At 40.8% G+C, this 23,011-nt stretch overlaps 1 protein-coding gene across 1 annotated transcript in view; it reads left to right on the forward strand.

The window, feature by feature from the left end:
* runx3 (RUNX family transcription factor 3) overlaps nucleotides 1–9,237 on the forward strand; it is a 28,347-nt gene extending 19,110 nt beyond the window's left edge. Inside the window, exons 5-6 of the mRNA XM_079261996.1 lie at nucleotides 2,246–2,320; nucleotides 6,506–9,237. Coding sequence (XP_079118122.1) covers nucleotides 2,246–2,320; nucleotides 6,506–6,981 — 551 coding nt within the window. The 3' untranslated portion in view covers nucleotides 6,982–9,237. The remainder of the gene's footprint in view (nucleotides 1–2,245; nucleotides 2,321–6,505) is intronic.
* Nucleotides 9,238–23,011: the final 13,774 nt, after the last annotated feature.

Raw genomic sequence — 23,011 nt, forward strand, 5'->3', positions numbered from 1 at the left:
AAATTAGCACCGTCAGGTAGCGGTGGTGTGGACTTTTGAATGTAGCCGTCACGCCAGTTGGGTTTCATGCTGATTTCTGCCAAACCCAAGCAGGAAGCTGTGAGGCAAATACAAGCAAAAGAAGCAGGATTTTGGACCAGTCTTTTAGTCTTCACTCTTATATTTACATAATATGTCAATGGCTGCCACAGAGTTTATTTGTTATGGTGCCTGAAAGCTTCACTTGTGGTTAGTCTTATTTTGTGACCATGGGATGAATAATTTAGACTGAAAATGTTTTTTGTTCTTCAACAAAGAAAAAAGAAAGAAAAAAAAGCTTTTGAAGCTGCCCTCTTGGTAAAAAAAAAAAAAAAAAAAAACACGAGGAAAAAGAGAAGTGAGACCAAGATGTTTCTTTACCAGACTCAACTGTTTGTGTAAGTTATAATTTCACATCAGAGTCAGGCTGAGTTTTACATTTCAGCAATTACAGAAACTTCATGTGTGCCATGAACAGTCTCTATTGAGTCTGAGGAGAGGGGAAGGGCGGGTGGACGGTGAGCTCTCAAAGAGAACATAGGATTTTTCAGCCCATGTGTTTGTTTTTGCTCACGTTATAAGTGAGGGCTCAAAAGACATATCAAATGTCCCACATAGCTGAGCCAAGGCCGTGTTCCTCCCCTCTCTAACACGCTCTCTTTCTCTCTCCCTTCCCTCTCTGGCGTCTTTCTTTCTGTCCTGCTTGCTCTCTCACATTCTCTCCCCGTTGCGACGCCTAAGGCCTCAGCGAAACAGGAAGCCAGCACAAGGACCAGCATTCACTGTGTCTCAATGACACGCTTCATTACGGCAAGCGCATTACATGTCTCAGAGGCGCTGCTTGATCTGGAGTCACGAGGACGGACGCCATTTTGGCTCAAACATCATCTCAGCCATCCTTTTCATCTGCATACGCACTTCAAAAAGCAGGGCACGTTTATTTATGTCCTTCCCCAAAACTGCGCTGGACCCAACCCCAAAGCTGCTTATTAATGACGCCATCACCATTTCTTCCTATTTCCAGCCCCGGCCCTCTCCCCGCCTCAGCACCGCCCAGGGGGCTGGTCGTCTTATTAACAGGGGTAATCTGTGCCTCTGGTATTGATGTTGTCTGCTGGCCAATCAAAATATTTGAAGGAAATGTTTATTTTCTTGAGCGAATCGCACCAGCTGCTTGCAAGCTTTTCTGAATAAGGCCATTTATGTGTAAGAATTTGCCATTGTGAGGTGTAGTGTAGGACCTCTCAGTGACTGAGTGCTGATTTGGGCCTTTGCAGAGGAAGTGGAGGAGCTCCAGGGGAAGCACAGATCTTACACATGCTGAGCCCAGAGTGGCTGTACTGTAGGTGAACAACCCAGTACCACCCCCATCTCTGCTGCTGGCATCAGTCTGAGCCCTGATAGCCACAACAGAAGGCTGGAAGTTCAATTTATTTTGCTTCCAAGAGAAAACCGGAGTTGCGATGAGGCTACAAAGCTAATCGCGCTTGTTATTAGAGAGAAAACATTTTATAAAAAAAATGTGCTTCAATGATACATGATAAAAATATTTAGACATTTAAAGTTGAACAAGATGTAACACTGATCTGAGACATGCAGACTACATTTCTGTACAACACATGTACTCAAACTGCCCATGTCCACAAAGCTCCGTGCAGGTTGCCTTGTAGCAAATGCACCATCTCAGACCCTGAGCAAACATCCAACTGTTTGTGTCAAGCCTGCTGCGGTGTGACCGTTGAGTGTGAAGCAGGGTCCCACGCGTTGGGCCAGCAGGTCCTTGACCCACCGTTGCTTCCTGACAGCTTGGCTGGACAGCCTAGCAAGCATCCTACGCTTCACAGATCTCACCCTCCTTCAGTGTCTCGCCTGAAAGCCCCAAAAATACCTCGTATGCACCCACCAAGCATGTTTTTCCAAGCCTGGTCTCACTGTGGTGAGAAAAAACCACCCCTCCTCTTCCCAGTCTTCACTGCTCAGTCAGCAGAGGCCAACCTGTGACAGGAACACACATCTCCAGACCGCTAGATGTCAAGACAGTTTTGAGCAGTCTGTCATGAAGAAGTTATTAAGATAGTTTCAGATTCCTAACGCAGAGACACCAGTTTCCTTACAATGAACATATTTAAGTGTACAACCAACAGTATGTATAATTTTAGTTCTGCTTCCACAAAATTCCCATATAATGACCCTGCTGTTGATCGGTCTCCCTTTGTCTGTTATTTAGCTCTGTGGCAAGAGCAGATGGACACCCCGGCTCTAAAGACCTGCAAGGTGGAGGAGGACCTGAGACCATGGACAGGTAAGAATCGACAGTGTCTCTTTTCATAGTGGTGGGGCTCTATTAAATATATATTTAATATATATATATATATTATATGTTACCCTACTTTTGCTGGTTTGTCTCTCCTGATTCAACACCAAATATTCAATCTGTTGTTGAAACAGAGAAGCTGGACAGACTGGTAAACAGGGAGTGCCATCGTGTAGATTTTGTCCGTAGGGTCTTAATACCCTGAATGCTTTCTTCTTCGTTCTTCCTTCCAGCTCTTTGTTTCATTTGTCTTGGCGATTTTGATCTTAATAGATCAAAATCGCCCCCCCCCCCCTTCCCATCTGTCCCCCACATAGAAACCACCAATCCACAACAGACATGCTGAGTCATCCACTCACACTGTGATGAAGACCCACATTCAAATGGAAAGCAGAAAAACACTTCACCGAATGGGATCTTTTTATATGTTCTGCAATTTATCATAGAATCAAAATATGGCCGTTTTAGCACAAAGACAGTAGAATTACATATTTTAGTCCACTACTTTTTATGCAAGGCATTCTAAAAGGTGTGAAAAAAGTGGATTTTAGGAAATACTATGCAGCAGGGTTGGTACATAAAGCTTTATTGTTTTCAGTAGCAATACATATAGCCTGAAATCACCAAATGAAACTTCATGAGGGGGTGTCATGTCTCTCTCTCCTCATGGAAAAAAGATTTCCTTAAATGAACCTAGTAATCATGTCACCTTGGTTGTTGATGCATTAGGAAAATCTCAAGTTTTTTTAACAATCACAAATTTCTTTCCCCCTTGCTTGTATCATATGTCACAAGTTGAGAACATGCAAAATCCCCCCACGCTCACATGATTAAGTGCTATCAGGGATGGGGCTTTAGAGCTGTTGACCATGGTGTCACAGTACAAGGTGATTATCATTTGCATTAGACATGATGCTCTAGCTCCAAAGGCTTGGTGCTTAAATAAACACCGGGAAATAATTTGTGTTTATTTGGGTCTCCTATTCATTGCCATATGCAATGGCGGCTCTGCCCTGGTGTTATGTTGCCTTGTCATCTTTGCTCTGTTACGAACAGCGCTGTTCATCCGCATCGCATCCACTGTTCCAACCACCCAAACTAGCCAGTGGATAAAGCAAACACACTAACACTTTCCAATAAATCCATGCAGATGTGCAGCAATTTAGCTTTTATTTTGGATAATATGATTAGGAAACTATGTCATTCCCGCAGTGCTGCGGGTCTTTCCAGGTAGCTGCACCAGCTTTGGGTTTTCCCTTTCCCCTTTTCCTTCCCTCCACTTATTTGCCTGAGACACCATTCCCTGGGTCCTGGCCGTCACAGTTTGCATCAAGCTTGAGTAAACATTTCACAGGTGAGCGCCTGGATTTGCATCTTCCCATCGCCAGCCACCACATTCGAACACACATACATACACACTCCTGTGCACAATTACACACGCAGACTTGATCGCCTCAAACCTGCCCTTATGTTAACAACCATATCAGTTTCTCCCATAAGCAAATGAGACAAACCTCCTGCCATATCTGGGTTACACGCTTGAGTGTGGAAGTAGTGGACTTCTTGAGCAAAGCAGGAAGGTGGAGGACCCCACCCTTAGACGAGCGGCAGGATTTTTTTTTTCTTTGAAAATGTTTCTGAGCTAAAAGAGGAAAATAGGAGCACTGGAACGCAATGTTCTCAATAAAACCCCTGATTCCCAGCTACCCGCTTCATAGACTGGGAACATCACAGACAGCAGACTGTGCCAGCTCGCCCTCTGGGGTCCATCCCTTCTTCTGTCCCTGCAATTTAGTCAACACATTTCAGATGAGCCTAATGGAGATCATGTGTGGTTTTGTGCTGCTGAGGTTACAGGCAACTACTGCGAGGCTCAGTCGAGAAGACCCTTTCGGCCAAAGATACACCACTGTTACCACAGCCACAGCGGCAAAGCCTGTACTTACAGTGGGTGGGGGAGGGTGGGGATGTAGTAAGGTATGCAACATAGTTAAGAGAGAGAAAACGCAGACTGCTTCTGAGTTACAGAACAGTTTGTTTGGGCCTCTCCTCCAGAGGGAGCTACTGTACTTTGTGGAGACTTTTCAGTGGAAGCAGACACCTACTGGCTCTCGGCCAAGAGACTGAGGCTGAACAAGCTCATTAAGGTGTTGTGATAAGTGTCCAGTCCAGTTTCCCCTGACAGAGCACAGGAGTAAATCCCCACCACAGTTTAGCCAACACGTTTCCACCAACTCCAATCAAGAGGAGATCGTGTGCAGGGTGGGCTGCAGCAGCCAGAGCCACCCTGTCCCCCATGCCACATGTCCCCACCCCAGCTCCACCCCAAAGCCCTAAATTTAGCACAGGCAGGGAGAGATGAAGGGACGTACACACACACACACACACACACACACACACACACACACACACACACAGAGAGGGAGCAAAGGCTTTCTGGGAGTCCAGTAGGAAATAGTAGGCTGACTCCACTTCACCCGAATCAACAGCAGCTGAAGGCTTGGATTTTCCTCGTGTGAAATCAGATACGGAGCCAGACTGCAGTGCCTGGTAGACTCTGGAAAAAGAAACAGCCCCCCCAAACCCCCCTTCATCACCACCACCAAACTCCCTCATCCCAAAACGAAGAGGAAACTCAGCTGCAGAAGTGTGTGAAAAGAAGGGCTAGGAGTATAGATGGGCACATGGAAATTGCAAAGGAGCAGGGCTTTTTTTTTTTTTTTTTTTTTTGTTGCTGAAAATGAAGCGAGTTCTCCAGACACAAGAGTTTTCAACAACACTGTGGCACGCACATTTGGCATTCTCCCCCCTCAGGGCTGTGGCGTGCAAGCGCTTGCTATTTCACAAATACAAGCTCTCTTTTCTCTTCCATCCAAATTCACATTTTACACTTGCAGTCATGTGGACACATCGGACCCATGAAGGCTGCATAGAGACAAACAAATAGCCATGATCAAGGTGTGTGTGTGTGTGTGTGTGTGTGTGTGTGTGTGTGTATGAATGCCTTCTGATATGACAGGTGTAGAATTAGGAATAGGAAAGTCACCGCAGTGCGTAGGGCTATTTACAAATCCAGAGTATTTTGACTCGGCTATTGGCCACCTAATTTTCTACTAATATATCTGAATCTAACGAGCAGAAATGTTCAGCATGCTCAGCTTGCAAGTCACACGTCTTCATCATTATCAGAAGTTAGGATTTTGTGATGTACAGATAAGATACAAACTCAGAAATGAAGAGGATACATACAAAAAAAAAGAGGTTTACAAAGTTTAAATTAGCTATATTTCTATATTTATCCTCTTCAGGTACCAACAAGAACAGGATCGTATCTTAAACTCATTTATAAGATTAGCCAATTATATTTCTCAGTTAAAGTAAGAGAGGAAATGTGGTGTTTAAATTTGCCGGTGACAGTAGCTGCCTCAAATCTCAGGGGCAAACTGCCAAGTCAAACTTTCCAGCAGTGTTTCTATTTCCCCTTTGTTAGCTGAATGAAATTAAAACGTCTCGTCTGGCTTTTAACCGTGCTCTGTTACCTGTGAGACTACTCTTCACAGTTTACTCTGACAGCGCCTGTTCAGCTTAGAAACTCGCCGAAACTTTACTTTCATTTTACTTCCCTTTGTTTTCTTTCAGTCTGTCTCTGACTGTCTCTCATTGTGATTGTCTGCCTGTGTCGCCTAAGTATGATTTATGGTGAGTTGCACAACAGTGCAACAAGCTGTCGGTGTTTATACAAAGCACCCCTCAGCTCTGACAATGCCTCTTTTCATTGCTCAGAGAAAGACAGAAAGCTGTACGTTGATCTCCTTTTGAAGGACTAGTAGGATGGTTGTGGGAAGGGGGGTCTTTTCATAACTTCAGTTTTGTGCATGGGGCTGTGGGATGATGTGCTGTCAGTGCTTGACGACTGTTACTAAGCCAAAAAATGTCTCAGTTCATTACTTGAGCAAACATTTCCATAGAGTGGTTTATCACAAGAAATCTGACCCCAGAATTTGGGGTTTGGGGAGTTTTGCTGTTCTGAAATTTGTGGGTAATTATTATTTTTTTTTTTTTTTTTAGAATAATAGAAAAAGAGAAATCTCTGAGCCCCTTGTTTCATAATTGCAGTGGTAGTTTGCATTCATGACTGAAGGCTTATTAAGTCTTTCTTTGTGTTTTTAACAGGAACTACAGATCTCTTCCCACAGAGGACCACCTTCCCGTCTCTGTCTCCGCTGACTGACCCTCGCTTCTCAGACCCCCGCATGCATTACCCGGGGGCTTTCCCTTACTCTGCCAACACCTCCAGCACAGGCATCAGCGGCCTTAGCATGTCTGCCTCTTCTCGATACCACACCTACCTGCCACCACCATACTCAAACAACCAGTCCCAAAACTTCCAGTCCAACTCCTACCTGTATTACGGCACAGGATCTGGATCCTATCAGTTCTCCATGGTGGCGCCGGGGAACACAGGGGGTGAACGCTCCCCTACCCGCCTGCTGTCCTGCTCGGGAGCCACAGGAGGGACCAACAGCCTGATGAACCCGGGCCTGAACGCCCAGAGTGATGGTGTGGAGGCCGATGGCAGCCACAGCAACTCACCAACAGCCATCGGCGCTTCTGGTCGCTTGGATGAGTCGGTCTGGAGGCCATACTGACTAGCAGACGGCTAGAAAAAAAAAAATCAGTCGAGAAGAGAGGGAGGACAAGTGAAGAGAATAATGAACAAGAAAGCTGAACACTGAAAAAAAAAATACCAAAAAAGAGAAACGTTGCATGTTTGCTTTTTTTTTTTTTTTATTTCTCTAGCACTCGCTTTAAAGACTTTCTGCTTTTACAAACTCAGAAGACTTCTATGCATTTTAGTCATTTTTGAGTGAACTCCCACACTGCGCTCAAATACGTGCTCTGAAAGTCCTTCAAAAGCCATAAGCGTTCAGCGAAGACTGTAAATAGAGGTGCGAAGCCATAGCAGCGTACACATCAAAGACTAATGAACAACACAGCGTGGAAGTATGATCAGTCAGTGAAGTTGATGAACTGAAGTAGACATTTATCAAGCAGACTGTTCAGACTGATCACTCAGCAGGTTGAGAGGAGAAATCAGACTGATGTTTGCTCCGTGAGTGACTCTTTGCAAGGCTTGGCTAGACTGCTGTAGCAATCGGTCCTTTTAAGCTTTCATTTCTGTCAAATTTGAGAACTGCAATGATGCTGCATCAGCTGTGGAAACATCACCATCTGCATCCAAGACTGTTTTGTGGGCTCAAAGTAAAAAAAATGCAGTTCATTATTGTCTAATTTATTATCCAAATGGACACTGTAGCCTTTGGTGCAACATTATGAGGTGGGTGTCGCAACACAATTGCTGCATTATTACTAAAAAGAAAAAAATTCTGGCTATCAAGAAATTTCCTCTGCTGTGTCATCAGTGTATCATGTTTCAACAAGACAATGGCATATATTTTAAGGAATGTACAACACAAAGACAGGGGTTATTAGTGTTTTTTTTTTTTTTTTTTTGTTTTTTTTACAGGTATGTTGGAGTCTTGTCTTTATGCTTTTTTCCTAAATTTCTTATTCAAGATCTTTTCTAAAGAAGAAAAGTAATAGTTCGGTATTTTTGGACTGGATGACACGGTTTACTTTTGATATTTATTTGAGCCAAATTTTGAGGAAATGTATGCATATACCCCTGATCCTTAAGCATTTCTCTCTATTTTTTTTCTTTTTACATAAATATATTTACAGTATATATGCCATGTTTTGTTGTTGAGTATAAATCTGGATTTTTGTGTAATATATTGCTACTAAATTATGAAAAACAAAACCTTTAATGTAATTATTTTGCCTTCAAATGTAGCTTTGATGCACTAAAACCTTTATTCCAAAGCTGTAGCCTTTTCAAAACTGCTTTTCTCTGCTAAAAGCCATTTTTCTAAATTTTTTGCACTATTTTTTTCATTTCTATTTGCTCAAATATTGCTTGGTTATTATATCTGAAAGTGTGCTGGTGAAAATCTTAAATATCCCTGTGCATGTTTTTTTTAACACACTTGAAGTGTCCTTTTAACAAATCTTTCATAAAGTCATTTTTTAAGATTAGACACACACACACATTCCTTCACCACAGGTGTGTGTGCACATTCCTCTGTCCTGAGGGCTTTTCCCATGTATCCACTGTCCCTGGAAGAGTGTAAGGATGAAGGGGCAAAGAGAAGATTGGGGTCAGAGTGGTATCTTCTTACCAACACCGAGGGCAATCGTGCAAAACAAAACTAAAAAAAAATCTTCTCATGTTGTGCACAGGTCCCTTTGTTCTGGGTAATCAACATGTACTTTGAAGCCTTTGCAGCCATGCTTATGTTTCTCCTGCTCTAATTTACTGATCATGCATTGACAGTATCTTAAAAGCAGATAGTAACAGTGTGAAGTTTAATTGTCCAAGTTAGTATTTGTAGCTCAGGTAGAAAATCAAATATGCAGGGTGTTTGCAGACCCTTTGCCTTATTCCTTTTTCTCTTATAAGCTATCATTCCTATTGCCTTTTGTTTAAATGAAAAGCGTGTTCAGGGTCATTGGTCCCTCCTCTGAAGCTTTTACATTGTTGAAAGCCAGACTTTATTATGGGCAAATATCATGCAGCTAGAGCGACCACATGTGTGCAGAATGCTGTGTGGTTACCTCCACAAAACCAAAGATTTTCACAACTGCCTGTAATACTGTTTGGATGGTCACAAGATGTGTGGCAAAACAGTTGCATCTTAACTTATCTTATTGTGGATGCAAACCTAGGAAACCAAAGTGTGCAAGTGAAATGTATTCTGTGTATTTTATTAAAGAGCACAATTACATTTTATTTTGTTTCTTTTAAAAAGAACCCCTTTCTTATTTTATCAAAATGCTTTTTTTTTGCTACCTTTTGTTCTCTCTATGCTCAAAGCATGTACATCTGAAACTGATGTGTTAATTTAAAAAAAAATCTTTCCGATGCATGTTATGATGCCTTTCATGCGTCCATACTGAGTGCTTGTAAAGTTTGCAAATTATGTAGTTTTTAACCATTTTAATTAAAAAATGATAAACAAGTTCCACATTTGTCTTAAAAACCGTTCTTTCTACACTCCTTCACTAAATTATATAAACTCTTCCACTCAAAAGTCAGCATTTTAAACTTACATAAATATCTATCTCGTCTTGCACCATGTGCTAGCTGGAATAGGATCCAGCCACCCTGAAAAGGATACAGCGGGTATTAGAAAAAATAAATGGACGGATGGGTGTTCACGTATGGTTGGTTTGGTTGCCAAAAGAAATCTTACTGTTAAAAAAAAAACAAAAAAAAAAAACGTGAACATTTTACAAAGACAAAAATATCTTCTTATTCGACTTTAGATAAGTTCTACGAACACTAGAGTACTCTTACAAATATAAAAGTACTGATAAAGAGTGTTTTTTTTCCTATTATTTACATTATTATAGTAAAATAGAATAAAATAACAGTAAGGTTTTTTGTCAAAATTTTAAAATATCTTTACAGAAGATGTCTTTATTCTAAAAAAAAAAAAGAATAAAAAAAAAAAAAAAAGCAAGATACTGCAGATTGTTTTCCGTGGCAAGTAAAATAAATAATTAAGACTGGATTTTATTCTTTTGCTGGCCTTTCAAACACCATTGGTGCAATACACTGCGTCATGCCAGATCTGTTCCCTCAACTTCAGGAAGATCACTATAAATGTCAAAGCCCCCGGAAACACAAATCCACCTCTTAAATGTAGTCCTTAACATTTAAAATTTAAAAAAATTTAATTTAAATTTAATACATTTGTGCATCTATCTTTATATATGTATGTATGTATGTATGTATGTATGTATATGTGTGTATGTGTATATGTGTGTGTATGCATGTGTATGTGTGTGTATATGTATATATATTTATATATGTATATATGTATATATATAATGTATGTGCGAGTGTATATACATATATATGTAGGTGGGTATGTATGTGCATATACGTGTATGCATTGATCTCTTTCTTTTGTTTTTTATGTTCTCTTTTCTGTTCTCTTTCTGCCCCTTTCCTGTCCCTTCCGGTCAGGTCCAGCAGCATAAACTCTGTAATACAAGCTATTATCCAAAGCAAATAGAAAAATAAAAAAGAATCAAGAAATACAAGGGGATCATTACATCTATAAAAGATCCCCTTGGCAAAATAAATTTGCTCAGCAGAACACAGCATCCAGATCAGTCTGCTGCTTAAATGCTGGACAAGACAAAAAAAAAAAAAAAAAAAAAAAAAAATTTACTACAACAGTTTTTTTAAACTGTGGGAGGTCCAATATGTAGAGAGATGAAAATTTACACTACCGTGTACCACTTTTGTTTTAAACCAGTATACCACAGAATGTGCGTGCTGGCACATTTATGTCAACAAACTGCAGGCTTTCTGTCTATATTTGGGAGTAATTAATTGCTTGTTTGTATATAAAGCTGCTTGATATGATTTTTAATCTCACTGCATGATAATTTATGACCAAGTGTATCGCTTGAAAAATGAGGACAAACAGGTTTTAGTACTTGTCTTTGTTGCTGTTTTTATTTTCACTCATTCGTTTGGTATTCTGTTTTTGTTTCCTTGTCTTTGTCTCGCCTCTGCTTTTGCACGCGAGCTGAGTATATCATGACTTTTATGGATATTTTTGGGCGTTTAACTGCAAAGTAGAGCTATCTGGCACATGCTTCTACTTATTGAGACATTCATATTCACAAATCTAGGAGGTGAGATACAAAGGATTTTTTGGTTTGTGAACATGTTCATAAAAGTTCCACCATGTCTGGCCAAATAACTGCAGAGTGGTGGGTGGACTGATCCTCATAGCAATACCAACTTTGTTTCAATATCTGTTGATACTAATGCAATAATGTCTTCCATTCTTTAATACCAGTATGTGCTGCCACATTTCACCAAAAAAGCAAGCTGGATAACTGTGGTAAGACACCCCTGCCCATAACCTGCTTCTTTTGCTAAGATAGGGCCAATTTAATCAGTAATAACTTTGTCCGCAGCCACCCAATGATATAACTTTGAAATGTAAGGCTCGACAACAAGGAGGACAAAATGGTTTTTGGTGGATCTTGTTTACCACTGCAACAAGGAACCAACATGCTCAAAATTGGCTTATGTTGCAAAGAAATTCCAAATTCAGAATTTTAACATGGAATATCTAAAAAATAAAAAATAAATTAAAAAGAAAAAAAAATCTAAAGAAAAAAAAAAACATAGGAAATTAACTAAAATAAAAGTAAATTGTACTAACATTTTTGTTTCAAATATTACTTACTTACTTAATTATTAATTAATTATTTTAAAAATGAATTTTTTAATTCCAAGGATTACACTTTTTGTATTAATGCGTTAATTTTGACAGCCCTATTAAAAAGTATTGTATCAACGATACCAGTCTTGGTATCAGAACTATGCCAAATTTGGAAATATCACACACGAGTACTGCACACCTCAGTGTGTTAACCCTTTGAGCCCTGTGCTTGTTTTTAATGGCTCTACTCAAAAATTGAAATTCCATAACAACATGATAATATCTGTGCAACCATAAGCTATATTTGGAGAAATTTTGAGTAATATTAAAGGGAACACTTGTTATATTTCCTAGGATTGATAAGTACCAGTATATGAATTACTGGTAAAGAATACATTGACAGGACACACAGCACAAATGACAAAGCCTTCAGGTTTAGCAAAAATTTAAAAAAAAATCCACTTTTAGGACAAGAATATCTCTTTAGAAGATGTAGATGCGACTATTAAAGCTTGATCATGGTTCAAACATTATATCTGCAAATATCAGCTTTGATAAAGTGATGTACAACAAATTACAGAGCTTTTACAAAATTCTGGTGAAGTCCCCAAAATGGCCATTTTAGCAGAGGCTAGAACAGATAAGCACCATCTGTTCTCAACATCTCTCAACTGGAATACTTCAGGTTTTATATGGTTAAAGCTATGTGGTAAAAAAAAAAATGTGGCAATTTCCTCCATGCTCATATGACTGATAACTGGATGCACTGATTGTATTTGCATTGAGTTTTACCAATAATTATATGAATAATTTATAAATACTTTTTAATTAATAAAGTATTTTTTATTTCATTTCATTTCATGAAAGGTGATCCTGTTTTACAAGTTGCTTTGTCATATATTTGTCATATATTTTCCACTTAATACCAGAGACAAAACAAAATAATATACATACTGAAGTAATTAGGCTCCCCTTCGATCACTCCCCTTATCCTGCCAAATCTTACAAAAGCCACTGGTGCCCACTAAGCCTTTAAAATTAAAAATAGTTTAAACAAATATAAAAATTTTCACTTTATCTTTAAACAAAACGTATTTCATATAAATGCATGAAAACATTTTTATAAAACTTTCATCAACAGCCTATAAACTACATTTATCCTATACAAAAAGAGACTAATAAAAACATTTTATGTTGCTAAACCACAAACATACTTAGTTTTGGTGTTTAAAAGAATTAAATTTAAATATTTTGACTTAAAACAACCACCAGGACACAAAAGAAACGATAGAAAAAACAAACCGCTGCTGGCTAATTTTAGCCACAGATGACAGTCAACAGGCTGACTACATGAATGTCAATGAAAAGCAAAATTCACATTACCATGAAGCTCCAGTTAAGCAATATAGTAGTTTCACAAACTATTGGATCATGGAGCACATTTAGTTGTCACATAAAGCTAACGCATTTTGGCTCAGTTTTTCTCATATAAATGTTGATATAGTGTAAAATGTCTACATTTCTTTTTCTGAGGTAGTATTTATTTATTTGCAATCTTAAAACTGATAAGGGGCTTTCTTTGTCCTGATGAGTAAAACATCAGAGAAGAACTGACCCCCATGTACTATTTCTTCCACAATGGTTTTTTTTTTTTTATTTCCCCCACCACATATAACATTTTATTTTTCTTTTGACTGATAAAGTCCATCCGGCTTTGTTTAGTGAAGTCACGGCCAGATTTAATTTGTATTTACAGCCAAGACAAGTGTGTTGTTTTTGCTTCACAGGTAAAAAAAAAATATAAATACCATAGCAATTTTTTTTTTATTTTCTTTTTTTTCAATGTTGAAACTCAGTGTTGAAAGTGTAGCTCCTGAGATCTTAGCTGGTTTTATAACAGTAGGAGGTGTCAAGAGGGGAAATGTAAAATATGGAAGCAGAGGGAATAACTCACCTCCACAAAGACAGTTAGGGAAAAAATAACAAAAAAAATCCCATAAACATTCATTGGACCAAATTTCATGCCAGCACATTCTGATCCAATAATTTCTGTCTTCTTTGGTCTCATACAGAAAATACCACACATGCCACTGCCTCCATCTCATAACTATAGAAGTTCACTGGTAGTTTACTCCCAATAACCCCCAAATAACGAGCCTCTTCTCCACCATTAGCGAGACTCTCGCTGGCAATTATCCACACCTCTCAGACTTTTGAAAATGCCTCAGCTGTCAACACAGTGGTACCCAAAACGTATATAAACCGTAGCTCAGGAATCCGACACCGCCCTGGCAGCGTCCCTGATGGCTCACGTCTGCACGCTGTCACTTGTTAAAAACAATACAGGAGAAATGTGGAATGCTGGTTTGGTTTTTTTTTCTTTTGTAAACCAGCTATTCAGTTGTTAATTTATGCCATGATCATAGCAGCTTTTTGGGCCCAGTTGAAGCTGAGTCACAAGATTAAACACTTGAGATGCTACTTTGTGGGGTGGTCTGCTTTCAGATGTGGTTAACCTGTAACACAATACCCACTGCTCCTCACTTTTAAACTAAACCCACCTGTTGGTGTACCATGAAAGGGCTTTACTTTCTAAATACTTTGTTTTTTGCACATTTTTCACTCTTATATTCCCTGTTTATACAGGATTGTATTGACAACCCTTTCATCTTTTCCCCCTCTGCCTTACTCTCTTTTCTTCCTTTCCATCGCTTCTGTGCTCATGAGCCTGTCAGGCCTTCTATGGAGGTAGCATTGGCAAAACAACAAAGCCTAAGGACACACACGCGCAGCTTTGATACTCACTGCATTCAATTAACTTTGCACACTCAAAGCATTTACACACACACACACACACACACACACACACACACACACACACACACACACACACACACACACACACTCACACACACACTCACACACATACATACAATCTCATGATGACAGATCTCACACCATCCTCCACCCAGACAGTCTGAGCACCACTTTACACTGCGAGAATATGACAGCGTTACCTCCAGGTCTCACAGTTGCTTTGCATCCTTCCACCACTCAGGAAGCACAAAGAGAAGATGGTAAGCTTTCAATTAGGCTGAGCTCAGGGGAATTTTCCAGCTGTCTTCACACACTCAGACTTAACTCTCTAGTCCACATGTGGGGAATAGAGGAGACCTCATCTGGCTCAGTCTTTTGTCATGGATGTACACAAGCAGAGCAGCTTTGTTTTGTTTTTCTTTTAAATGATTGTCTCTCTGTTCTTGCAGCGCTGTTCTTCTTCCGGAAACTGTCCGGGAAAGAAGGAAAACGTTTGTCTGGATGAGGCTGCTTGTCTGGATGTAATTGTCATCAAATAGACTAACTGAATGAACTTGTTGAGACAACTACTTTTAATGTGGATGAAATATTACTAAAGACGATGAGAAGTCATAAAAAGAATGAATAAAAAAGATTCAGCTGAACGAGGAACACAACTTTTTGATTTATAACAAAACTGAGCAAAGTCTCCAACAGTGCATCTTAATGGGAAAGAGAGATATTTGTAAGCAGATTAGAAACACAAACACAGATAAAGCAGGACTAAGAGCCAGAAAAAAAAAGGATGTGTATTTTGGAAAAGGCGCAAATAATTTAAAATATAATTCTCATGTACAGATTATCACGTATCGCTTTTGTGGTACCTGCATAAGAAAGTTATTAGAGCCCCTTTCTGCTGTCAATGACCTCTGATCCATCCAACCCCGAGAGAGGGAGCAAGCTAGAACCAGTTTGGTTTGAGCGCCTGGTACATGAACAGAAGTCTATTTTCTAACCAGGCTGGTGGTGGGAACGGAGGCTACCGTCCAAAATCAGGGTTCCCACAGATTGACCGAGAAACGGAGGGGCCAGGGGCTGAAAAAACCACGAGCGCTGTGATGCAACCATTCTCACACAGATGACTAGTGCTGCCTTGCTGGCACTGAAAGGGATATGGAGGGACAGATGCAGAAAGAAAGAGGGCTCTTGTAGTTCAGATGGATCCCAGCGAAGGTAGTTTCTCATCCATGGTGGGTCTACAGAGACTGCTCAGTGTCACAATAAACCAGGCAACTCCCAGTTCCCACAGTGGTGCACCCCTCCATGGGGCTGTGAGTGGGTTCCCGCTAAGACTCACAGCGGCAGACGCACTATCAGGTCAATGCAGAGATCTCAAAGCACAAACTGAAGGTCACAATTGTGTTATTTAGGCCTGCGGTTTAATCTCTAAATGATCAGATGTCAGGTGATCCTTCCAGCCTTTTTCCAGCAGAACTAAATGTTACATTGCCCTTAAATATCAAATAAAAAAAACTGCTTGAATAAATAAAAAATGAATTGATTTAATCATATAAGTGACCTTTCCTGCAAAAACAAATCTCTCTGAACTTTTATCTTCTACTTACATGTGGTAAATGTGATTTCTAAGCATCTGCATTTTAAAACCACAAACCTTAAAGATATTTATTTCTTCTCTTTTTGTTGCAACTTTGAAGAATCCTCTTGCAGTTCCATTTACTAGGTAATGCTCACACACAAAGAAGCGTCCTGTCGATACAGATAAGAGGACAATCTTATGACTAAACCCCATCTGAGTCAAACTTCCGCACTCATCTCATTATAGGAAACCATGTCAACGAGTCAAAACCAGAAGGTCTTTCTAGAAAGCCAACAGGCCACTAGCTGGTGAACATGAGGCCCAGACCATGGTTAAAGGGTATTCTGGCTAAGACCACAGAAACTAACTTTCAGAGGTTTTTAAAAGGGTTAGATTTGGATTCTTCTCATTGTGTAAAGACCACAGATGCATGTGTGTGTGTGTGTGTGTGTGTGTGTGTAACCAATCTGACCTTAATGTGATTAGTTTATTGGGTAGAGCAGAAAGAATTACTTGAAGTGTGTGAAGACTTTTTTTGTCCAGTGCGATAGTGACACAACATGCCTTGCGAAGATTAATAATAACTTTGCATTTGCACTTTAGTGAACCAAAATATGTTTTTTTTTTTTACTGTCAGTATAAGTCAATTCCCCAGAAACAATGCTAGTTGTTTCCCACAAAGATTCATGAGAATTGACACAAAATCTTTTTTCTGCCCTTTTTTCTCACAGAGGAAATCTGAATAACGATCTGTACATGTGAACACAGCTTCCTCTATAAAACAGGAAATTAAGATACACAGATACACACACACAAACACTGAAGCTCACTGCCAGGCACTCCCCCCTTCATGGTGGGGTACTGGGTGGGTGGAGGGGGAAGCATGAAGGCGAGAAGGGGAAACGGGGGATCCCTGTGGACCAGGTCTCTGTTCACTTGAGCAGGGGAACTGGCTAAATTGGCGGTTCACATACACACTTTCTATCTTTCTATCTCCCTTACTTTTTTTCATCCATGTGCGCAAGCGGTGGGTTAAATGAGGATGATTGCTCAAGTCTGTTTTGGATCACGTGGGAATGTGGACGGTCATTAAAAGCTACATTGTGCCTCCTTCACTTTTTTTTCCCCACTGTCTGCTTTGGAACCGGCAAAGTCATATAAATATTCCTACAATTGTTTGCCAATAATTTTTGTTTGTCTCATCCTGGAAAAGTGAATGCCATTATGGGACAGACCGCTAACCTACGTGACTAATACCTTCTCTCCAGTAAAGGCTCACTGGATGTAAAGAAAACATGAGAAACCACTGAATCACCACAAACCTGCAGCCCCCATGCTGCTAAAGTGACAACATTAAAACACCTTTTTCCCCTCATCCTTCAGTCGCTGAACACACCAGCCTCACAAAAACTAAGCAATTAACTTTATTGCTTTTGCTTTAATTGCAACCATTAACACAATCAAAGGCAACTGAGAGTAAATCAAGCCTATGCTGGCATCTAGTGAAGCGTGAGCTATTGCTACTGTAAGGCAAGCGAGATGACTCAAAATTAATGCTGTGTATTTCTGTTTCCAGTGTACAGTGTGTGTGGCAGTGATACACACTCCCATGTCTGTCCACTGCTGCCCAGTAGGCCTCTGCTAATAGTTCCCATGGTTCCACAGTTCCACTGTGGACTTCCTCCAGGGACACTTCCCACATGCTGGTTTTCATCTTTAATGGGAGATCATCTTACTTGGTCTTTACAGCATATGCACATAGAATAAACCATTTGTTTGTATATTTCTTGTTTATAGTATGTTAAATTAATGAAAAAAGGTGTATCAAGAGCTTATAAAGAGGGGAGTGCAGATTTACACAGAATTATCCAACAAAATGGCGCCTGAAGAGTCAAAACACCTTGATTTCTGCTCCCTTTTTTGTTTTGCCCTGGAGGCAAAGATGAAGATGAAGGAGGAAAAATATCTTTTAAAGTATCTGAGGGAAATCTGTTAGAGCGTATTTAGATTTAGGAATAATTGTTGAGATGTAACAGGGAAATGGGCCGTAGAACAAAGAGGGATTGTGGGGTGATGGAAAATGAAGCATTTACATTTGAAGCCTGGTAATGAGGGGGTTTTCCTGAGAGATGACAGTAAGAAGGAAGATCAGAGAGACAAAGAGGGAGAAGGAGGTAAAACAGTGAGAATGCATCAGATCAGGAGGTGGCAATTACACAACTGATTCCAGACAAGGTTTTTGGCTGGAAAGAAAGCTTCATGCACACACATAGACATGCTTTATTCCTGAAGTCTACAGGTGTTTATGCTTTATGAGGGACTCGACAGGGAATCCAGCAGCAGAAAGGGCCAAAGAGCATTGTGGCTGTGGGTTGTCTTACAATATTCATTCACATTGTGAGGTGCAGCGTAATGACAGGCCACTCACAGCGGGGCACAGCAGATCTGAACATAAACACAGTCACTCCTTAAACGATCCACCCAATAAATCCAGCAGGCCATAAACTCCATCAATCTCTTTCACTCAGATGGACACACAAATAGATGAGGAAAGAAATGGCTTGTGAGGCTGATGAATTGCTCTAAGTATTGAAAGATCAAATATTAAAGTGTAAAGCATCAAACAATATCATTTCCCTTACGTTTTAAGCTCCAGTCTACTTATGTTTAGCCAATAAAGTACCCTGCAGTTTTCTTTTTTGTAGTTTTTGGAAATGCCCCCACTTTTCCGGCCCTGCTCCAATTTTCTTTAAATACAACCGTAATTGGTTTGATTTCCTACCTCCGGCCTGGTGGTGAGGGGAGGCGGGGAGGGACAAGCAGTGGCGGGAGTTAGAGTGGGCCAAAGCAAAGGGAACCAAGCCTACAGGAGGCGAGCCGCACGCTTGGGTGGCAATACTATTTGACCAGCAGTGCTTTTCCCCCGTTTAAGGGCTGTTTATGGGCAGATCCTGGAAGCCCATTAGTGGAAAACGTCATAAATCTGCACAGCAAAATATTCTAACACGCAGCCCCACACAATAGTCAGAAACTTCCAGCACCTGAATGTGTCTGAATCGTGAACATATACACATCGTAACTCAGCAACTTTTCCCTTTTTGTCTCTCTCTCACACACACACACATACACGTCCATTACATGCCTGCCAACAAATCTTGCGACATTATCACAAAGGCATTCCAACCTCCAAATCAAAACCAGTCCCCTACAAAAAGCCTTTTCTTTGTAATTTCTCCCATACACAGCCAGACGGAGGAGTGGGAGTGTGGCACTCATCATGCAAGCGTGAGTAATCAAAAAGGAAATAAGACGTAGCGTCTGTAGGAGACCAAGACGGCCCCTACTGATCTGCAGCCAGCTCATTGTTTGGATTTCTATTGTTTCTTTGCTTGGCTGGCAGACCAAGCAGAAGCTTTCCAACAAGAAAACAGCCAGGTCCCTGTCATGGAAATGCGCCTTAGGTAGCACTTACTGTAAAATCTTATTAAAATCACTGCAAGCAAAAAAGGACATAATACAGACAAATGTGGGGAAAATGTGAAAAAGTTTAGCAAGCATTAAAACATAATGACATTTTTATTAATTCTCTATCTGTAAAGTGTCTTGAAATGGCATTGCCGTGATTTGACGCTATATCAATAAAGTTGAACTGAATTGAGTTGAATTAATTGTGGGATATCTGCTTAAACGTCATATGTCTGATATACTAATCTGGTGACTGACTACCCGTAAAGCTAAAGTTAAGCGCTCTTATCAGCACTCACACCTTCCGATGACCAAAAAGACAAAGTCGGTGAAAGTTGGTGAAACTGGATCTGCATGTTGTAAAAGTCTCAGTCTGGGGTAGAGGAGGTGTTGACTTCCACTGTAACCAGCAGCAACAGAGAGAGGACCTGTTTTGCTGAGTCCACAGCCAAACACAGCATGTTAATATAGGATGGGGAGACAGTGGGCGAGTTTGTCTTCTTTATGATGGCTGGAAAAAACAACAGACACGCTTCCAACCAAAGCAGGATTCTGGGTTATGTGGTGCAGCCGCAGAAGAAATGGACCCAGGAGGCTTCCGTAGCTGAAGCACTGGTGCAGAGAGAACACAGGGACTTGTCCAAAAATGGCACAAGTGCGGGCACGCACATACACATAACGTGCAGCTTTCCCGGCAAGCGACAGTCGTCTTGGTGGAAAAATATGGTAAGTGATGCATTAAAGCCCAGGACTTTGAGGGATTGCAGGAACGCAGTGGCATTAAAGACACACAGACCAGGAGGAACACACCATGCAAAATCCAGAAAGCAGAGGATTTTGTTGGAACTGATGGGTCAGTGAAGATTCATACTGTGGAAAAAGAAATAAACCAACTTGACCTTAAGTTTGAACATATGTGCATGTGTTTCATTGTATTTGGGAATATCATCATGCTACCGGTGCTACCGGTGGCAGTCTAACAACCAGACTCATGTGGTTATTATACTGATGGAAACTACACCACAACACCGATTTCTGAAAATGAAGGAACTTATTTGTAAAAAATATTATTTCATAAAAACAAAAAAAAACAAAACAAACAAAAAAATCGAGAAAAAATAAAAGCCCAAGCAAAGATAAAAAAAAAACCTCTCAGAGAACAACCCGGCCCTGCTAGATGAGGTCTGCTGGTCTGTTGCCATATAACACCAAACCCTACACTTCTAACCCAACTCCTACAGAGCTTCTTTCCCAGTATCACACCACATTTCTCTCATCATTAAGTGAACCCTCGAAATGTTTAGAGTTCCTGGCACTTCTTCACAATCACCAGTGTGAGACCAGACTTTTACAGCACACAAGTCCAGGACCCTGCACGTTTTACAGGGTGAGTGAGCCAGAGCTTTCATTTCTCAATTGAACAGATTCCCCAAAAGTCTCAGTCCCCCCAAAGTTAATCCAGCTCAGGGCTTCAGAGGAACAGTACAGCCAAATAATAATAATAAAAAAAAAAAAAGCTCAAGACAACAACAGTAAACCAGCCTTTTGGCGATGTGATCTCTACTTGCACGTTCCTGATGAGCTGGCAGAGTAGAGAAGTAACACGGACTTATTAATGCTTAAAGCATTTTGACAGAGCCTTTTGTTACTTACTTAAACCACACTGCCTGCAACGACCTAATGGAAGTCTAAAAGCCATTAGGCTGGAGAGCTTAGCCAACACAAACCATGCACAAGCTATGAAAGAGCAGCTAAGGGCAATCAATATATCTGCCATCATCTTTCTCCTCTTGCTCCCCACCCCCCCTCCTCCAGTGTTAAAGCTAAATATCAGAGCCTTTGCGACTGCTGGCGAGTAACAGAGACACTGGTTCAGAGCAAAAAAGGAGCCAGCACCTGCAGAGTAACATCTAACATTAACTGCAAGTTAATTGACCTTTGCTCTCTCCTCAGTCTTTTCCATTTTATATTTAGTATCTATGTTTGCAAGCCAGCTAAAATAAAAACAGAGGAGCTTTACTGTCAATACGAGGCACGTGAGTGTAGTCTCTTGTCATTTTACCATGGCGACAAGGCAAGGAGGAGCATGCTGGGGAGTGTGTCTTTAACAGGCCTGGCCTCTGCTGAGGCTGGCATGAAAAGAAAGCAAGGGAGCTGGAGACGGATAGCAAAACCAAAACTTCAAAGAGCTCTTCTCTCCCTTTAGATGTGCAACACTGAAAAGGAACCTGCTAGTTCACTTTAGTACAAAGACACTCAAACACAAGGTCTTTTACACGCACACACCTGGGATTATCAAGTCAGACATTTCCTGATTCTTTTTAGGACCACAGGAGTAAGGTGCATTAAGAAACTACAGTCCAAGTATAAACACATAGTATTACACATTTTCATAACCGCACAGACATTGCAATAATTCGTCACATACCAGACAGATATTTGCTGCAGGCTGTGACACACTAACATAGCTTAAACTGTAAGGTAAATTGGCTCGGCGAGGAGCTAAGGTTGGGGTGTGTCTGCTGGCAGCGCTAAGTCTTTCATGTCGAATCGTTTTTGGGTTTTTTTCATAACAGACTAAATAAAACAGACCACTATTGTAGTCTTATAAAGAGACTAAACAGCCTGGACAAAGGCAGCTGGAGGCATGAGAGCTGACGTCACAAGTTGTCTTTCAAGTACAAAGCTGATGACGGCTCTTTGCCCCCCTCTCTTTATCCCCTTTTCAAAGTACTCACCCACATCTCTCTTTATTCCCCATTCCCAACATCACACACACACACACACACACACACACACACACACACACACACCTCTAATACTTCCTGCAAAAAAAAGTGCTGACCACGTACAGGAGATAAGAAGACAACCCCAGGAGAAGACACACTGTCAGCTTTGATATTTCCCCCCGTTTTTTGGCTTACTGTCACTGACTACCCTCTAGTGGCGTTACAGTGAATGGGAAAGAAAAGCGGGAATCCTTGAACTCTCACTGTGCCTCTTTACCAGCCAACAGCTGCAGTTAACCGCAGCGCTGCCACAGGGTGTGACTGCAAGACCTAGATGGAGTGAATGGCAAGCAGGGGAGAGGGGTGAGGCAGCGTTTTGTGGGCCGCCCAAGGGGGTCTGCCACAGTCCCCTATCTTCCCACCACAGTAGCCACTGAGCCCTGGAGAGAGAAAGCCAAACTACCACATTTTAACGAGGGGTAAAATAAACAATGTGAGCACACAAAATACACCCTCGCTGGTTGACCGCAGGCACTGGAGCGGAGGAGATAAGCTGGTGCTGTAGTTCGGTGGCCTTAGAGTTGAACGGGTGGCAGAAGCCACATTGAACTCCACTTTGAATTTTGAACTTGTGTGGAAACGTCACAATTTTACTGTTCTCCAACAATAAGGGACATTCTGACAACAACAATGAACATGTCGTGGTAAATAAGAATATCTTGCATACCTGCAGCAGGATCTTTCCATGCAAACAGCTTGTGGCATGATTTGATTTATTCGT

Source organism: Telmatherina bonti, assembly GCF_933228915.1.
Source record: "Telmatherina bonti genome assembly, chromosome: 22".
Classification (NCBI taxonomy): domain Eukaryota; kingdom Metazoa; phylum Chordata; class Actinopteri; order Atheriniformes; family Telmatherinidae; genus Telmatherina; species Telmatherina bonti.